This window comes from Triturus cristatus, chromosome 8, assembly GCF_964204655.1.
Source record: "Triturus cristatus chromosome 8, aTriCri1.1, whole genome shotgun sequence".
Taxonomy (NCBI): domain Eukaryota; kingdom Metazoa; phylum Chordata; class Amphibia; order Caudata; family Salamandridae; genus Triturus; species Triturus cristatus.
Genome location: NC_140591.1, coordinates 220,055,203 through 220,075,847, shown reverse-complemented (window position 1 = coordinate 220,075,847; position 20,645 = coordinate 220,055,203). Strand labels below are relative to the sequence as shown.

Below are 20,645 nucleotides of genomic sequence, written 5' to 3'. Positions count from 1 at the left end.
AAACTTTATAATAAGCAGAGTTGAAATAAAATGGATAACCCCGTGAATTTAGCACAGAGATGTAAAATGTACACTATTTCTTTGATGATGAGCATAGAACTACCCAAACACTAAAGACAGTCTGATTTCGGAGCACATCTTCTATAGTTGTAGCTGTATTTTTGTGGCCTGTACTGGGATGGTGATAGTGCACTGCTCTGCATTTTATGTGCCTAAAACAGATAACTCAATTTGAAGAAGCTGTTTTTAACAGTATACCAAAAAAGACAAGAAATGTCATTTTCCGCCAAGTGGGCAATTCTTTGCCCCTTGACAATTTCTGTGTAGACTTGTATATTGCAGAAACATATAGTGTAGGAGTAGAGATGCTTAATTACCAGCTGGAGACGTGTTTGCACCTGCAAGCCCGTTCAAAATTCCTGTGCATTCCTTTCATGTACGCTAAGTAGGTTACAACTTGCCTCTCAAATATTTTTTTATTCTCAGCCCCATTAGTCCTTTTTTTTTTTTATTACCTTTTTTCTTAGGTTAGACAAGATCTTTTAATTTTCCCTAAATGTTATATTATATACTTACATGGCCTTTCCGCCAGCCCTGTTCATCCATTGGTCTGTGGTTGTGTCATTCACCTTTTTCTTCCGCCCTCTGCAGTGTACAGCATTGGGCAGTGGGCCAGCCCCCATCAGCCATTGGCTATCTTTCCTGTTAGTGATGGCATTCTGCTCTTTCACAAAAGGAACATCCACACAAAGTAGTTCACTTCAATACTATGGACTACTATGGCAAAATGTGTTTTGTGAGACCCCCAAAAAGTTTTTCTTTTAGCCAATGTTTTTTAGGTCTCGCCTAGGCAGCGCTCTTTAAGACATGCCTACTGTCCACCCATCTTTTTAATTGGCTCATATCCCGGTCCTTTGTAAATAGTGGCTTTTCATTGGTCATTAGGCTTAGTAGTCCCACTTTAGTACCGCCTTGTCTCTTCTTGTAACCTCCCATGAAGACACACCGTTACATGTGTTGTTACGCCCTAGGTTTTAATTACAGCCTCAAGGAACTATTTTCTTAAAGGCCTTCAGGCAGGACACTCACTTGGTCCCAAAATCGGTTGGCAGTGGTTACTTTACTCACTAGCACCTCTCACAATTATATTACACCTTCTATAAATTTCCCTTCATCAGCTCCACATAGAGTACAACCTAATCTGGAATTCATATAATAGGTCTTTTGTCACATTTCAAAGCTACTAATTGTATATATGGACATAGCTAGTTGAATGTACTCATGGTACTGTCTTGCATGCAATGCATTATGGGCAGGGTGGATTTACCTTATCTTCTGCAGGGTGCAGTACCATATGTGACCAAATGTCTATAATGCTCACTAGGGATCTCTAGCAATGCTTGTCTAGGTGGTACTACACCTAGACAAGCAGTGCTGGTGCCCTGCTCACTAGGGACCTCTAGGAGCAGCTTGCGGTACTGCACCTAGACAAGCAGTGCTGGTGCCTTGCTCACTAGGGACCTCTAGGAGCAGCTTGTGGTACTGCATCAAGACATGCAGTGCTGGTGCCTTGCTCTCTAGGAGCAGCTTGCGATACTGCAACTAGACAAGCAGTGCTGGTGCCTTGCTCACTCGGGACCTCTAGGAGCAGCTTGCGGTACTGCACGAAGACATGAAGTGCTGGTGCCTTGCTCAGTATGGACCTCTAGGAGCAGCTTGCGGTACTGCACTGAGACATATAATGCTGGTTCCTGGCTCACTACACAAGCATTTGCAATGCAGTAGATCTCACAGTACTGAAAGTATGTGCTATTGGCGTTGCATCATTATTTGCAATGTCAATACCTCGAAGTATCTGTAATGCGAAACCTATTGCATTGCAAATGCTTGTTTATCTAGCCGTTATATACGTGAGGAGGTGACTGTTGTGTTTCCTTGCTAAAACCAAATAAAATACTAATGGAAAAAATCCTCCTTTTCTAACAACGTTAGATACAGGCAATAATTTACAGAAGACCTTTGTCAGGAAACATACGGACATAACATACAGCTTTTGTCCTACCTTTATCTTAATTTATTTAAGATGACAATCAGATGGCATCAAAATTTGTAGTAGTTTAAGATTTCCTTTTTAGTAAATCAAAGAAAAAACACATTGAATTACCAGGTCAATTGGTAAAGGCATATTCAAAACCCAATCAAGATCCTTCGAGCTCCACAAACTGGTTATCTGAAAACAAAATCCAGTCCAATATGCTACAACAAGCCTCCGTTAAAGTCCTAGAATTTTCACTTTGTCCCTTTAGCCAAATCACTCCACATATACGTTTTAGTCACACAAAAGAGTATACAAGGTATAAGTTTATTGTTCAAATATTATGGCAATGCTCGATTTTATAAGCTATAAATAAAAACAAGCATTTGGGTGCCATGTACAGACAGCGGTCTGCACTCGGCAAAGGTAAGTGGGAGACAACAGAATGCTACAGTATACATATCATGGGTTCAAACGCTGACGTTAATTTGGCAGGATTTAATCCCAAAGTGTGCCACGTCCGTTAAAGCCATTTAATCCCAAAGTGTGCCACCTCCGTTAAGACGTCAGTGGTCAGTGATGTCTCAGGTTTTCAGTCTATAAAGGTCAAATTTGTGCCGGTGGAGAATGGATAACTGAGGTGTCATGCAACTCCAACTAGCAGCTGCGATCATGTGGCGAGGTCTGGCACAGGAGGAAGAAGTACAGCACAAAAGTTATGGTTGAGCCATCAAAGGCCGACGATTTTGCCTCCTTTGAAGTACAGCTCTTGCCCAACCACTACTGAGGCTCAGTCAACATCGCCTCACCTAGAGAATTCCCAGATTTCAGTTAACGGGAGAATATTACACAGCTTTGATGCATTTCAGTAACGATTTGGCCGGCTGCACGGGTGAGGTACACTGAGATAGAAATTATCAGTTTTAGTGTTGGCATGCCTGATCTCAGTTATCATTTCACCCAGGAAGACACCAAAAGTTGCACCATATGCTTAGGCCATTAACAAAGAAGCCGGCTACACTAAGCAGACTGATGTAATTGCATTTATATAGCGCTTACTACCCCTGACTAGGCGTCAAAGTGCTTTTTCGGCGAGTAGGATGCTGCTCCGGAACCCCAAAAATATTAGTGGTGAATTAGTATGGGTAAATACTACATTCATTTGAGTGGTAGGCATGTTAGTCTGTTATTTAGATTGAAAAAGATAGTGGAGGGATAGAAGAGAGAAGGCTTGCATTTATATAGCACTTGCTACCCCTAAAAGGTGTTCAAGTGCTTTTCGGCAGGAAGCACGCTACTCCGGAACCCAAACAGGATTAGTGGGGAGTTAGTTTGGGGAAATATGAAATTAATTTGAGTGGTGGACATGTTAAGTCTGTTATTTGGATTGAAAAGGAATAGTGGAGGGATAGAACAAATGGACTTTTGTGATTGATAACTTCTTGTGTATTGCTGAATGATAAATGACAAACCAGTTATTCTCCAGCGGTGTGCAAAAACAAAAGTCAGAGAAACTAGAGACCAAAAGGGAGTCAAAAATTACCATTCAGGGAATGAGTGTCAAAGTGCCAGGAGCAACACAGGTACCATTTAACTGCAATGAACTGCACATTGTATACCTCAAGAAGCAAATAAAAACATTATATAAGCGAAGCATAATTGAACCTGGTTTGGATTTCGGAAGCGGCCGTTTGAAGAGGTTTATAGTTCCAAGATCACCAATGTCAGGAGATTGCTTCTGGATTGAAACCTGCAGATAGATACAGAGAGAACGATTACATTTGCACAGATAAAAGATGCATGAAGACATGTGCAGGCTATACTCTTAGACCAACCTTTAAGTAAGCAGACCCCTCCAAGTCACTGGGTATTTGAACATCCAAGGGACAGTAATCATCCGGAATCTTTTTATCCCAATCGAGGTCTGTATTTTTTATCACTTCAAAAGTGCCTTGGTGAGGAAAGAGTGATCCTAGGCATAAAAGACAGATACTTGATTTGTTCATCCCTTGAAATGGTCAAGTAAGGTTTACAGATTCCCTTAGCATATCACTCGAACACCAGTCCAGTACAGTGGCTCACATTAACATTTCACAGTGGAGGACACAAGAGGAAATGAAACGCAATCATGATCTTTCTTTTGAAACACATGTTTCTTCCTGCCAAACACAGGGTTCAGACCAGTGTTGGAAGAAAGTGCTTACATGCTTGGCAGAAATATTATATATTAAACAAAATGACACTATATATTTAGGTATAGAATATATGCAGATGTGCAGAGCGTAATTTGCTAATTGTTACCACGTACCAAGTGTGGCTCAATGATTAGAGCGGCAGACAATGATGCAGAGGTCTAGCCCGGGACCAGGGTTCAATTCCCCGCCTCGGCGGGTCTTGGGCTCAAATTTCCACGGACCTCATAATTCTCGCCTCGGTGCCATTCCAATCATGGAGTCCCACTCTGCAACTCTGGGCAATAGCTTGCTTAATCTCCACAACGGCCCCCACAACGCTAAGGATGCCTGGCCTCCACCTTGGGGGTGCCCAGGAGTGGACGCCTCACAGGGAAAGCCAGGATGGGTTCCAAAGCGGTATTCGTACAAGCGCCTTGAGACCCTTGCGGGTGAGTAGTGCGCTATACAAGTATCAATTTACATTTACCACTGCTGAGTGTGGTGGAGAGGCCATGGCTCATAACAGGTGGAACCTTGAGTGGGTCATAATGTCCCTCTCCTCCCTCAACAATGGTAATTAATTGCACATTTTGCTCTGCACATCTTCCCATATGGTTTATGCCGTGGCATTCTTTCATGTTTATTTGTTAAAAAAGGTATTTAACCAAAATGCAAGGGATTAAAGTGTATAGTAAGGTCACATTGAAGAGGCCCAGTGACTAGTAAAGTAAATGTAAAAAAGTAAACAGGGTTATTCTCGTGCCACTTTGTCTCTACTGTAATGATTAACTGGAATGTGACTTTGTACCTACAGTAATACATGTTTGAATACGCATATGTTAGTGCAGTTGATTTAAGTAACGTATTATTGGGCTACATTCATTGGAATATATGCATATAGTTAGCTTTGGTTAACAACATATGTTTAACAAACCAGAAATTCAAAGGAATTCACAAAGTTAAAAGGCAGCAATGGTAAAGAACTAAAACCGAAAAAACTACTCAAATTGTCAAGTTAGAATAAGAAGCGCAATCCAAAACTTGCACAAACCATAATTTGCACACTAAAACAATGCTCAAGGCCTTACCCTTAATCGAACAGGTATAATTACAAATATAAATCGTTTTACAGATTAGATTACATATCACATTACCATAACCACTTTGACAGAGACAACTATAAATGTAGCATCATTGATTTGTTTGATTACGATTTGCTGTTTCATAATGTTTGCTTTTAGGTGTTCTTATTTATTAATATAAATATTGTGTGGTCCAAAAAGTATTGCATGTGGAGTGCAAGTTATGGATTGTGCGCCTAACATTAACTTGAACATTTCAGGGGGTTTTCAGTTTTAATTCTTAACCATACGTCATAACCATAACTGTGGCTTTTAGGTGAATTTCTGAGCTTTGGTTTAATAGATGTTGAGTTGCTATACAACTATAGCTTCACTTTAGCCTTTGCTTTTTCAATCAATTTGATTTGTGTTTTTAAAATCATATAGCACCCTCAAGAGTTCACCGTGCCCAAACCTCAACAGGTGGCCAACTCCATTGCGCATGGCAAATATGTATGCAGCAGCGATGGCAGGAGTGGGCCACATGTCCTGCAAAGAACCCAGAACCCCATGGTTTGCCAACCGCCAGCAGTTTACTGCTAACACACTGTGGTTGGGCAACACCAGTTACCTAAGGCCTTTTGCCATGTACATCAGGTGTTGGTTGAGATCAGCAAAGGTCTATGAAGCTGGTCCAGAGTTTGAGGTACCTGACAGAGTAGCTTGGAACAGGATCTGCCGTCCCCAAGAGGGATTTGTGCACAGGAGTGAATCCAACCACTGGTTCCGCAACCCCAGCAGTATTTTTTTTATTTTTATATAGGAGTATCGGGGCCATGGGCCTTGGCTTAAGGTTTGCTCACACCGTTTCCTTACTCGCTCTTTACATTTGTTATTAATTCGGCCGCACGGACAGATTCCCTGTGTCCTGTAATGGCAGCTGCAACATTTTCCCTCTATGTTGCAGCCAGCCAATTAGAGGGCTCTGGTTTGCACGGATCAAGACTCTAGATTCTGCAATGAAAAATGGTCCGAAAGAAGAAAACGCTGCCCCGGCAGGTGAGAGTGTTTTTTAAACGTTAAATTTGTGGAGCTCTGTGAATACAGATTTGGCGATCTCTGCGAATGAACAGTCCAGACAGCTGTAATATGTAGCCCAGCCTCACCCAAGACCGTTGTTAAAAGCTAATTTCTCAAAAACTACTGAATGAATTTACACCAAATGAGCAAAGAAGGTTTATTGAGTAAAGTTCTACCTTCATGCCATATTTGGTTTAATAGTGTTCAGAAATTCTTTCTGTACAGAACTGCAAAGAATCCTATCGGACTTAAACAGCATTTTTATTTGGCCCCGGCTTGACAGGCCTGCACACGCCTTTCTGTGAAGAATGTAAAGTACTTTTTTTTTTTTAAGTTTCTTGCAGATTTGAACAGCACCAAAGTTATAAAGAATCCTGGATCTGAAATTCCTGTAACAGTGATTTGCAAAGTGAGCTCAAACATCTAAAATTCAGTAGTGCATATGAAGACTTATTTTTTGTTTTTATTTCAGGAGCACCTCTGTAGGAGGATGGCAACAGGGCAAGAAGACTTAACTCCCAAGTGAGCAATATATACACAGGCATACATAAGATAAGTTTGCTCACATACATTTCTGGGCAAGACAGCTCAACTTGCTTGAGACGGAAAACTATTTATCCATTTATGACAGAGCAAACAAGTAATCATTTTATGCATAAAGGAATGAAGCTGAAACTTGAATATCTGGGCAGACCTCTAACTTAGAGGAGAGCAACATGATCATCTGGAGTGCAGGTGTGCTTTGTTTGGACAGAGAAATCCCCTACATTGTGACAGACGTGCACCCCTGCCCGAGTGCCCCAGCTACATAGATATCTGGATCCCCAGTACTGATGTTTTGGTTATAGGTGAACATGGTTCATGTGTGTGCGCCCATAAACAAGGCCTGTCTCATGGTAATGCGGTCTGATTAGCCTGGTAGAGGAGCATCAAGCACTAATCTCAGAGAGGTAAAGGGCTAATGCCCTTACCGGGCGTTGAGTGATTTGAGCACAGTGGTGGCAGAATACCAGTTTTGTGTTTAGTAGTGATCAGCATTGTGAACCAGCCATTCATCTGAGTCACTGGAGTTGTGCCAACTGGCCCACTTATTTAAAGTTCCACTGCTGTGTACTTAAATCCCTCTAGGCCTATATGGCCTATATAGTGAATGTATGTAGTGTAAGCCGCAGGGCCTAGAAACGCTGCAAACCCCAGACAGAATGTGTGGATTGCTGACATTCCTTAGTGCTGGGGTGGGAACACACACACTGGAGGAAGGGGAAAATAGCACGCTCTACGTATAGCAAAGATCTCTTTGATTCCATGAAGAGTTTCTAGTCAGTGGGGAGTGGACTCATGACTTCTAGCTACTGGGACCAGGATTAGGGACCAAGGTCTGCTATTCCTCCAGCTGGGTGAGGGGCATTACCTAGAAGTCAAGATCACTTGTCTTGAGCCTAGAGCACCTGCCTTCTGTGAGGCAGAGGAGAGCGCATGAATGGAGCGAGGCCAAGCGAAGATCCTGCCAAGTGCAGCCTAGTGATCAAAGTGTTAAGACGCCTGGTCCAGATGGGACCGATGCACAGAAGAAGGCAGCGACACCTGTGTGTCAGGAGGGGGCCATGTGAAGTAAAGACCATTGCCCCGGTGCAGGTGAAGTCGACAACCCTCTGTGAGCAAGAAGAGGGACACCCTGAAGTAAGGCCGATCACCCTTGTGCAGGAGAAGTCGTGACCGCCGTTTGCCAGGAGGGGGCCCTGTGAAGTAAGAGCCATTACCCTGTTGCAGGACAAGTCAGCGACTCCTGTGAGCCAGTAGGGGGCCATTGTGAAATTAGAACCATCGTCCTAATGAAGGAGAAAACAGCAATTCCCATGTGCCAGGAGGGGTCCACCGTGGGGACAGAGGCACTGCCCTGGATCCTCGTGCCCAAGTTGCAGTGACGAACACAAATAAGTAGATTCTGGACAACTGGGGGGGGACATACACCATGTGAAGTAATTTAATCTGTATTCTGTAAATAGATTGCAGCCGAAACGTGTGCAAACTGAAGGATATAATTTCAGAAGTCAGCATGGATTTGTAAACCTTCCATCATTTGCATGCTGATAAACTGAACACCATTTGCATTGCTGGTTTAATTAGCACCAATTCTCCACAGAGGTGTACAATCAGGGGTCGCAGCTGTGACCTCTTGCTTGCTCCCTACCACTCCTGGCACTTCCTTTGTGACACCTGGCCTCAGAGGAGGCAATATTGGCCCTCTGAGGCCGGGGGTCGCAAAGCAAGTGCCAGGAGCATCAGGGAGCAAGCAAGAGGTCAAAGTTGCGACCCCCAAATGACGTCAATAAGCAAAACCATGATATTAAGTGCTTTATAAAAACAAGCATCGGCAAAGCCATTATGTCTGACTTTAATATCCTAATCTATGCAAACACAGGCATGCTTAAATGGGCACAGACTGTTTGTGTAGCGCCTCTTTGCGACCTCCCTCCTTCGGCGCCTCACATCGGTCATTCTCCAAGCTTGCAGTGCTGAGTGACACCAGCACTGAAAGCACAGAGAAAGAAAACAGAAGCATCACAGGCTTGGAGAATAAACAAGGCATAGAAAAAACTGTTGCACAGGGACAAGGCACAACTAGCTTGTGTGTATTTGTGCATGTCTGTGTTTCCAAACATTAGCATAATTACACCCACTGGCTTTGCCAAAGCATATTGTCAATATGTTTGATCTCACCAAATACGTCTACATTTTAACACAGGAAGTATGCTTTCGAGTCAGACTCTGGAAATGACGGAATAAGTGGATTTGAGAGAGTTAAAGGTTTGTAAGTGATATTGCTTTGTGAAAATTATGTCTCGGACACAACCTTTGTTACCGCTACGAAGATGCAATGCTGTAGTAAGCTGCAGCCTGATGGGAACGATTTGAGGAGTGTGCGGGGGCAGTCTAGTTTTTCCCAGCTAAATCTCATCAATAAGAGGAGGAGAGTTGGTCAATGCAATAATGAAGAAAACTAGTAATAAAACTGTTTTGACCTGCAGGAGGGTAGCAAAAGACGTCGAGACCCAGTGGTGAAGATGACAGTTATCTCTACAGAACATCATTAGAATAAGGACGAGTTTATGGAGTTGATCAAATTGCATTTGAGGAACTTCATGTGGTAAAGGCCACCCCTACTTCTGTTTTATCAAGGTGGAGGATGTTGGGCTTTAGTGGTAAGATAGTGATATAAAGGATAAGCGGAAGCAGGTTTCCATTGGTATTGTGGAATCAAGGTCAGTCTTTGATGAGATCATTTATACAAATATCCTTAAAGAATGAAGGCCTACAGTTAAGGAGTGCAGCTTTGAAGTGTTAGGTAGGATATGAGAAAATGACGAGAGGTGGTGACGTTTAGGGGGTTTGGATGGACTGATCTTGGTGTTTCCAACATCTAGCTCTGGAGATTATGGCAGCAAGATGCGTTGTTGGATTTGTGGGTGCATGGGGTGTGTTTGAGGCAGTCTGCATAAAGGCATGCTCCAAACACTGAGGTTGGTGTGCATGCTGGGCTCTTGAAGAGGAGGTGTGTTGAGTGAAGGGTAACGGGGGAGACAGAGGAGCAGTCCCTAAGAGGAGAGTGTTTGTGGGAGAGACTGGGAGTGAGATATGCACACTTTTATCACTTCATTCAATTTCACATCAGGAAGTTCATTTTGAAGAGTGGATAAGAGTTGTATTTTCTGGCCAGGAGTAAGGGATTGTGAAAATACAGTTTGTGTGCTGTTTTGGTATAGCTGCACTGAATCAGGCAGCTGGTTGGAAAAGGTTGGCTGTATTGAGGTGCAGAAGTGAATACTAGAGGGCTGTGGGTTTGTTCCTTGACTTTATTTTGCTCTGTGCCAGGGCAGCAGCAACTCAGTTCCAGATTACGGTGCAGACTACATCGAATTATGCAGGCATTAAGCTGTCTCACTTCATTCCCTGTGCAGTGTGTGGATGATAATGTGGAGAAATAGGAGAGGAAGAGGGAAAGCTAGTAGTGCCATAGAACAGATGGTAGACATGGTACCTATGTTAACATCCCTAACCTTGGAAGAAGCTTTTAAGGCCTTCAGGGTATCAAACATGTGGTAAAATATGAAGGTTCATAGACGAATATTGGCTCACAACGTTCGGAGTTTAATGCAGGCTGAGAAGTAGCTCACATATCTGGTTATGGTAACCTGACATATAAAGCTTTTTGCCATAAGGATTTTTTGTTGTTGAGACAAATATGTAAAAGGTTAGTGCATCAATCAATCATTAGTGGAAAAAAATTACACCAGTTTTTAAGAGTCGAGTCTAAGACTATGATATTTGCCACGATTAAGAATCCCAAGCTGGCTCTCAAGGCTCTGTGCTTGCGATATTCTAGAGTTGTTTTGCATAGGATAGAGAGACTAGGCTATCTAGGTTTTTATTGTGTGCATCCTAGAGTCTGATCTGATAAGAAGCTCTCTTTGTTTCAGACATGGTGGGCATATTAAGATCACACAAAAAATTTGCTGGCTGTTGATCTTGAGCCGCAGATTGTGGATCAGCCCTAAAATGCTGCCACGAGGTATAACTTAGTACACAGAGAAAGCGTCATTTTAAGGTGTCACATTAGGTTTAAAAGGAATTATTCATTATATCACCACCTTCGGTAAGCACAAATAATCACTTTTAGGTGCACCATTAGTAGGAGTATGAATACACTTAACCACAAAATAAACAAATATAGCTGCAAAATTACATTTACAATTAAAACCCACATAAAGTGCACAAAGACAGGTGCAAAACCACCCTTGGTGCAAATACCAGGAGTGCACTAGGTTCAAAATCACTCAGTACAGGGAGAAAATGCAGTAGTAAAATGTCACATTAGGTATAAGAGGGGTGTATCAGTATTGAATAACACTGGTGATTACATATTGAGGTGCAAAATAATTCTGGGTGGAATACCAGTAGGAGGGTTAAACAATTTTGTGGCTGCATATCACACTTAGGAGGAAACAGATTTTGGTGAAAAATCACACTGCAGCAACAAAAGGAGTAACAATTGCATTTGGGTGCAAAACCAGATTTAGATGCATAACTAAAACAAACAAAAAAAGAAGAAAAAAAAAGACATTTAGCTGCTAAATCAATTTTTGGTGCCAAAGCACAAGCAGGTGTAAATTCTTTCTCCCTTGGTGCATCAGTAGGAGTGTACATTATTTGTAAGAGGAAAAAAAGAAAATCACATTTAGGTGCAAAAATCACACCTTGGAAACAATATAAATATTCCAGTGCACCCACATGTAAATACTGGAGACATAACCGCCTCAGCAAACTCTGTAGAGTGACCATTTAGAGGTTTTATTTTATCTTTGGTGCCAACTGGGTCCTATATCACAAAACCTTTTTTCTTCCATTGCAATTGGCGTTTGTGGTTAATAAAGCAGTGCATTTGCCCATGTGTTACTTAAAAGTGCTACAATCACATTTCAGACTTGATGGAGTACAGACCTACTATGGGCACACGCTGTCCCGTGAAGCGGAGTTTACAGCGAAAAATTAACCACCTACCAGCACTCCTGTAGCTTAGATCCCCAAGGATTTTATCTCCCACCTTTCTCAGTTTCCAATGCTGTCTAAGCCTCAACAACTCAGAGTTGAAATCTCTCTGCCGTTTATTTTCTTGGGTCTCAGCTACAGACTTGGTCAGGCGCTCTGCTCCTTTCAAAAGGATATGTGATGCCCCAGCAAGGGATTTCTTCTTTGAAATCAACTGCAAAATTGGGGGATTCTAAAAAGAAATAAAGAAAAAAAAAAGTGAACATTTTTAATTTGCATGTTCATTTAAGAAATAGAAGACATGTTCTTCCTTGACTAAAAAATCCTGTGACTATACTGCAAGACATTGTTAATATGGGCACATCTGTCTATCAAGCAATCCATATGTACAATAAACCAACTAATTTTCCAGCGCCAGATTGCTGCATAAAATGCTTTAAAAACAATGCTTGTTAGTAAACTGTAGACAAAAAAAGCTTGCCCTTTTTTACAAGTCTGTTTTAATGTGGATTTCCTTAGATAATTTCCCTCATGTTTTTAGTCATATCATTTCCATGAGCGCCTTCCATAATTACTAGGCCTTGATTTTATTGGTGTGCATGAGCTTGCTACGGATTTCAGAGCATCCCCACTGACAAATGGAAAATGGTGGAGTGTTAAGTCATGAAAAGACATTAAATATGAAAGTGCTTCTCAAGTTAAGGTAATTAAACCACTGGGGTGCAACCAATTCATCTTCATGAGGTTGGGCCACTAAAGTGGTCCTTCTATTGAAGATCTGTAAACAAGGAACTACCTCCGGGATTAGATGCGTAAACGTTTGTGACAGTATCTTGTCGAAGGCTGCCATATCCTCCGGATGAGATGCTCAACCTATGGAAGGCAGTATGGTGTACCGATTGTGCTTTGCGAGATGGAAGAATCAGATATTTCGAATTGCTCTACAGCTCTCGAGTCGTCAGATTGGAGATTAAGTAGAGAAGAAAAAATGTATTTACGTGGAGTGCATGTGTTCGAATCAAGCATGATTAGTTTTATGACACAATGGCCTTCCTTGATGAACAATATACATTATCAAACTATCTATTGTAAGACTCCTCTAATCATTCTAAATCAGATGAACAATACCTGTACCATGATTTCCACCAAGAAGTCGTCCTACAGCATCAGATCTGCGGTCAGCAAATCCATTCACAATGTCCACCTTCCTAAACCTATTTCCTAGCGTTTTCTGCAGCAGATCGCTCCGTATTAGAGTGAATATCATCTCCCAACCGGACTTTGCCAAACTGCTCCTCTTCCACTTGTCAAAGAATCAGATTTGTCCCAATGTGGCCAAGAAACCTGGAGACCACTAAGGCAGACCTTGAAAGATAGAAGTTCTGAGATACGATATCTCTGATCCTAAACTGCTCCAATGGCTCTTCATCAAAAACCAGTAACATTCCACTCTATGCCCCGAGTATGCTAATGTCACAGCACCCGTGCAACAGAATACGCTCCAATCTAACTGCCTATATCACGACTGACTACACAGCCTTCAGAATGCACTACCACCAATGCATGTTGAACTTTCCACACTTCTACTTATCTGTGCCCGAGAACCTGAAGGAATCACAATTAGCAGAGTTATAAGTCTAGTCATTCATTCATGTAGTGCCGAAACCGCATTGACATAAGTAATAATTCAGTGAGTCATATAAAGTACGGTAGCTTAATCAGTTATACAGATTCAATGGGAGGATGTCATATTTCACTTCTGGTTGCAACATAACTAGTAAAGTTCTACCTTCAGTCCTTGTAATAATTTGTTAGTCAGGTGAAGACATACTTCTGGAAGCCTAGAACATGACACCACCTTCTTTTTCCCGTACTGCTCAAGCCACACATACTAATATGCAATTCAAACCTGTAAACCTCAGTTTACTTGTAGAGCTCTTCTGGAGGTTGACCGCCACACTTTGCCTGGCTACAGGCAGGAATTTGCCACTACACGAGTTAGTTAACTTGGTAATTAGCACTTACCTGTTTAGGGGGCAGGGTGTCCTGTGACACTGGGTCGAGGGTCATGTATCTTTTATCCTTGACAATAGTGAGAACATCATAGAGCACGCACATCTCAGTCAGGGTACTTCTCACGTTGTTCCTAACTGAATCCCAGGGCCACAGAGAGGGCTGAAACTTTACCAAACCTTGAAAATGAGAAGATAATGAGTACTGAGTGCAGCAGGGGCACACATAATGCATTGTTGAGCTATTCCTTCTTCCAATGTCTGTCTACCAACCAATTACTACATCCCTCAAATTTACAAAGAGATCAAGCTATTTCAAGGTAGGCATAATAGTTCAACAAGAAACATTTATATGTTAAAAAACAATAATGTATTCCTTAGGAGCTAAACAATGACAATAAAAGCTAATTTTGCAAGTTTTAACGTTAGCTTAATTGCAAGTGTCTATGTACCCAACTTTGTGACGGTGGCACTACTAACAAATCAACAAGAATAAAATATGCACAAGAGGCAGTCCCACTACTGTGACCCACTAATTGTCCTCTCCTCCAAAGGTCCACAGCCAGTAAGTGTCACAAGGTAGTTGAGCCATCCTAGGTACTGTATTCATTGTGCTGTTTCACAAGTAGAGTGTAAAGGGAGAAAGTCCTCGGATGGTTGGAAAGAGGGGACAAACTACCCTTCTAATTTTGTCTTGACAGCACTGTCTGTTATTTCAACAACAGACTGGACAATCTGAGTTCCAAGGGGGCTTCGTGATTTTCTGACATTTTACAGCAGCTTCTCAGCAATGCACTGTGATGTATTTCTAGCCATAGTCGAAAGTGGCTATTGTCTCTTTATTCAAGGATAGGAGAAGACTGGCAGTTGGTTATATATGTCATGGGCTTTGGCCTTTTCCACCAATATCCATGGCAGATTGTGCATGATAAACCTAACATCTTTTATTAGAGTAACAAGTGATACTGAAGCCCTGCTTTATACAAATCAAGGCAGTGGCTTCACTTAAATGATTGCCACATGATAGGCCCTTAACCTGGAATGAAGCAGAACAGCAAAAGAATAACAACAAGCATTTACAATGCAATAGGTCTCGCAATTGCAAGTTTTTGAGCTATTGGCATTGTAAATGGCAATGCCTTTCATAAAAAATGTAAAGGCATTGTCATTTACAATACCAAAAGCAATACATATTGTATTGCAGAGCGCGGTGTTCGTGAAGTGGGCGCTTTTCTCATTATTAAAGTTAAAAAAACAAAAGGAAACAAAACTGTGGTGTCCCTGAAGCAGGCGCTGTGCTCATTACTAAAGTATATATTTTTTTAAATAATAAAACCGAGCGCGGTGTCCCTAAAGCGGGTGCTGCACTCAGTTTAAATTAAAAAATATATTATATATATACATATATACACACACACATATATATATATATATACACACACACACACACGAATCAGACGAATCAGAAGCCACAAAGCCAATGACAAATGTGGGCGGAGAGTGGGCGGGACTGCAAGTGCATACCCTAATACAGCATGCCTCGCAAAGCATGCGCGCTGCCGCTAGGCTCGACCTAAAACTGGTAGACTATTAGTGACAGGACAGAGTAAGGCATTTGTCCTGCCCAGTCAGAAGTTGACTCAGACTCTGCTATCTCACCAGCTTTTACCTCAGGCAAATGCAATTCACTGTGCCCTCTTATACGTACCCATACTCTAAATTACTCTAAGGCTATCACATGGTAATTAGTAAAGCTTAAGGAAAACCCAAAATAAAATAAAAATGTCTTCTGTTGCTACAGACTTCTTTACATTGGACTAGGAAATATTTCATATAAACAAGGTTCATTTCTGCTTTCAAATTCTATAAGCCTTCTGGGATTCAATCACAGGCTACTGCCAAGCTCATGGGTGGTGAGAAAAGAGAATAATGAAAATAGAAGGTAGATGAGGGATACAGAAAAGATTCTAATATCAGGGTGCAAAGTGACGAGCTCATGGGAGGCACCTGTGCGCCAGGGAGAGGTACAGAGACCTGAGAGGATTGTGGCAGCTTTCTCAGCAAACCCCAGAAGAATTTCGTTTTATCTCTACTGAAGAAGGATGAAATCCAGAAACACATGCGTCTAGAGATTAACAGCACTAACCTGCACCAACTTTGGTGAGACACTCTGCAAAATTTCAAGCATTTAAATTGAACTGCATGTACCATGATGCAAAGGGGCGAACTGTGCTCGGAGGTAGCAGTGTGCTCCCATCCCCCTTCTGTTTCAAAAAGGCTCCCTTGAGCCACTGGGCTGACGAGCTCATGGGAGGCACCTGTGCGCCAGGGAGAGGTACAGAGACCTGAGAGGATTGTGGCAGCTTTCTCAGCAAACCCCAGAAGAATTTCGTTTTATCTCTACTGAAGAAGGATGAAATCCAGAAACACATGTGTCTAGAGATTAACAGCACTCACCTGCACCAACTTTGGTGAGACACTCTGCAAAATTTCAAGCATTTAAATTGAACTGCATGTACCATGATGCAAAGGGGCGAACTGTGCTGGGAGGTAGCAGTGTGCTCCCATCCCCCTTCTGTTGCAAAGTGTAACTCATTTACTCGCAATGTGCGGATAGGTTGAGGAGTATGACATTTGCAGGAGCATGATTGTCACCTAATGGCACATTGCTACAGCAATAAATTCCAGAGTGTCATTCATCTATCTCTTTTCTGACCCTAGTCTAAGACTTTGGAAAGCGAAGACGAAGATTTGTGAAGACATAACTTATGTTGCCTCAACAGATTTAAAGAGCTGGTGATATATACACTGATTAAAACTAAAGAAGTAAGCGGAGAAAAAATAAAAACAAGCATTTGCAATGCAATATGTCTTGCATTACAGAAAGCTTGAACTATTGGCGTTGCATTATTATTTACAAAGCCAATAGCTCAAACGTTTATTAATGCGAGAGCTATTAAATTGCAAATGCTGGTTTTGTAAAAGACGTTACCAAAAAGGGTATACCCAATTGATGTCCCTGGGACATGGGTGTTTGTAAAAGAGCCCCATGCCGCACTTTGTTTTCCAACTTGACAAATGCTTTTTTATAAAAGCACCCCATTTCGTGATTTTACTTTCATAGCGGCCACGCACCTGTTTTTTAGACTAGCAGTGTCTAAAGAAAGTGCCCCGGCCACCATTAAAGGTAAAGCACGGAATGAGGCACTTTTATAAGAAAAAAAAATTGTCCATAAATAAAAAGTGAAAACCTACGATGTAAGAAAACTAATTGGCCAGCCAATAAGGAGCAGCGAAGGAGTTGTCAGCCAATGGCAAGCAGCATCTGTAATTTCACCCCTGTGGAGTGATTACAGCAGGTCTTGCAGACAGCGCATGTACTCTGATGCTCAAACTCAAAATGAAGGCTGTCCAGGCACAGAAAAACATATGCACATAGTTAGAAAAGGGCACCATTTGTATGATACACCCTTTTTCGATTATGAAATGCAATTACAGGGATGGTGGTCTGCTGTCCCTTGCAGGCCACCATTCCGGAGTGTAGCCAATCGCTAATTGCGACCTGCCTAGTGATTATAAATTAGGGAGGTCATTCTGCGACCTTCTGTGATTCCCTATTTTGTGACCCGACCTATAAGTAAATAGGTCAGTTCGCAAAATCATTGGATTTGAAAAAAGTGAGTGCTCAATTTTCCCTAGTTGGCAGGCCTCAACATACTTCTAATGTCGACAAAAACAGGCTGCAGGTGATATCCTCTGGGTGGTGGGGGTCAGGAGGATGGGATCAAGTGCTCAGGAAGAAGGCAGGCTAGCACGATTCATTGCACCAGCCCTGAAGTATTAAAGGGTAGTTTGAGTTTTTCTCAGATGGCAGGATTCAACGTAGTTCCACTACTAATGTTGATATAAGTAGGTAGCATGGTGCCTTCTTTGTAATGGTAATTATGAGCACAATAGGACTAAATGCTTGAGAACCAGAAATACAAGCATCGGGGTTTGCGACCAGCCATGAAGTAACAAGGTGTAGAGTGATTTGTTTACTAAAATATTCCTAGAGGGACCAGGGCTTGAGTTTCTTGGAAAAACAATGAAGGCAAAGGCCTCGCTCTGCAAAGGCTGAAGTAGTCCAGAAGAATAGATAAACACTTTGCTCGCTAGAGCAGACATTCATGGAAGATGAATTAAGAGTCTTCTCAAACAGGAAATTACACCTATTGGCTACTATTGTTTACAATTAAACGCTTCTTCCTACTGATGACGGCAGAGTTAATCCTTAGACTGCTGGGACAATGAAAGGAGATCAGATTGAAAGTTAACTTGTGGAGACACTCCTGAAAGCTCCATAACACTCGGAAATCAAAGAAGAGCTTCCCTATGATTAAACAACATGAAAACTACCAAATCTATGCCATGCAGCTATCCTAGCCAAAAAACTGGAAGCAGGGAAAGATTATTTTCATCACATTGTCTCCATTTAACCACTAGGTGTCATATACTACTAATAATAAAAGTGCATTTCTTTTTCTAACAAAAAGTATGGGATCTTTTTTGGTAGCATTTTAAAAGCTTAGAAATATTGTTCTTAATACACCCTTTCCATTTTAATCTTTATGAGTGGCTACAGCTCGTCACCAACTTCTATTCTCACTCATTTGTCATTATTTTACACATATAACAGCATCACTATCTCGAGCATGTTGCCATATGGATTACTGGGCCTTCTCCATTTACCCCACCCCGTTTTTAAACACACACAAATGTATCCCACTGTTCCTCTGGATACCTGCCTACATATTTTAGTCCCCACAAAAAAGGGAGTAGCTGTAACATAAGCCATTCGGATAAATCCAAACCTCTAGCATAACAAAAACTCAGAAACGTAACGCTGCACTTCTAAAGTATATTCTAATCATCAGCTAATTGCAATTTTACCCACGCCTATGCATCACACCCCCTAGTACATCACACGGATAGGCAAGACATGATAAAAGAACATATTTGATCACTCTTTGGTGGAAACATAGACGCACAATAAAGCACTGTTAACCACGCACTCTTCCCGGCGTAGTATGTAACCTGTCAGAGAAGGCGCTCCACAACTGCATCTGAAGCGCTATTTAAATGCTCCACAATCAGTGCTTGAAATGGAAAACCAGAAGCACCGGTACTCACTTTCCCAGGCAGGGTAACCGTTTGCTACTGAGAAGTACTGCTTCTCTCCAATTAAAATTAAAGAAGCAGATGTGAAGTGCAGATATTTAAAGCACTGCCTCCAATACATCTACCGCGAGCAAATGTACACCCCAATTTCCATATCTGGACCACGTTCCTTACCCTCGTCGTCCTCCGGTTCGGAAACAGCCCAGTCCCGACCAGTGGGAGAGCCACCCGCTTCGTCCTCGCCTCCGGACCCAGTGCTGAAGTCGATGCGCTGTGCTAGGCGAGCTAGGTTCTGGGACATGTCCAGGGGCTGCACGTAGGTCTCGGATCCATCCAGACCCACCTCCTGCACCTGCTTTTCGCAGGCCGACTCAATGCTGATCCGCACAGCGGGCACGGGCCCTGGGCCCGACATGATCCCAAAAGTGGTGTTTACTAACAGGGTCACGAAAGAGAAGACTGCACCGAAGACCACGGAGCTCTGCAAACGATGCCCAGTACGGGTGCCTCGCCAGGACAAAACTGTCACGCTGCCTTTACTTCCGCGTGGTTCACTGTTAACTAGAACGGTATATTTCAGATGGCAAAAGCAGCGGCCATGTTGAACCAGAATGAATCATCGCTCCAATGTAATCAGAAGGCACACAGAAAGCAAACTGACAATAATAAAATGCGGTTGTTGTTAAATATTTCTTGAACCGCGCCTGCATTGTAATATTGAAACATGCATGCAGAATAAGAAAGGAAGATGATGAATTGGACATTAGCCAGTGTAAAGACGGGTCTCAGACGATTGTAAAATCCGGATGTTTATTGACAAATAAACATGTAAATAAACCCACCAGTGCGGATGACAGAGACCCTCCAGCACCGGTCAGCACAGAGCACTCTCCTCCTCACAGCATTCTCATCAGTAACACAGAACGCACCTACATCAGAGTAGTGACATATGAAGTTTCCAACAAGAATAGTACTAATGAAAAGGATAATACACAACATGTCCTTTTTTTTTTTTCTTTTTTTTAAACAGGACATACGAAAACAAAACACAAGAAAAATAAAATAAATCATTTTAAAACAAAGCCCTCATATTTCTTGGGCAATTTCACCACCCTTTTCACAGGAACATCAGAAATGGTATTCCCAGAAAGAATCTCCTCAGAAGAAGAGAGATTGTGAGAATCGGAGACAGGAACAGATGAATCAGAACACAAATTAGACTCACACTCAGATGATGAACTAGCCAAATGTGTATCCTCAATAGAATGTCTAACACTGGGACCACATACACTTTTCTTATTGGAAAGTCTTACATCCAAAAAGGAATCATTGGAATCAAGCACATCAAACAATTTTTCTTGCCCAGGTTTAAGAAGAATGATGGAACTCTTATTCCACCAACCTCTTTTGTGTAAAAGAACAGCAGTTTCAGAGGCTTTAATGACTTGTACTGGAGCAGAGAATCTAGAAACACCTTTGCGTGGCAAACCTGGCTTAATGATGCATACCCAATCGCCAACACATATATTTTTGTACTTGGTTCTATGAATGTCATCATGGTATACCTTATTTTTTA

The 20,645-nt window shown here is 42.0% G+C and overlaps 1 protein-coding gene across 1 annotated transcript in view; it reads right to left on the bottom strand.

Moving 5' to 3' along the window:
• The window catches only part of MED17 (mediator complex subunit 17), a 124,793-nt gene extending 105,183 nt beyond the window's left edge, over positions 1-19,610 (bottom strand). Inside the window, exons 1-5 of the mRNA XM_085621395.1 lie at positions 19,244-19,610; positions 13,923-14,089; positions 11,910-12,129; positions 3,871-4,007; positions 3,701-3,785 (exon numbers count right to left, since the gene is read on the bottom strand). Coding sequence (XP_085477521.1) covers positions 3,701-3,785; positions 3,871-4,007; positions 11,910-12,129; positions 13,923-14,089; positions 19,244-19,484 — 850 coding nt within the window. The 5' untranslated portion in view covers positions 19,485-19,610. The remainder of the gene's footprint in view (positions 1-3,700; positions 3,786-3,870; positions 4,008-11,909; positions 12,130-13,922; positions 14,090-19,243) is intronic.
• Positions 19,611-20,645: the final 1,035 nt, after the last annotated feature.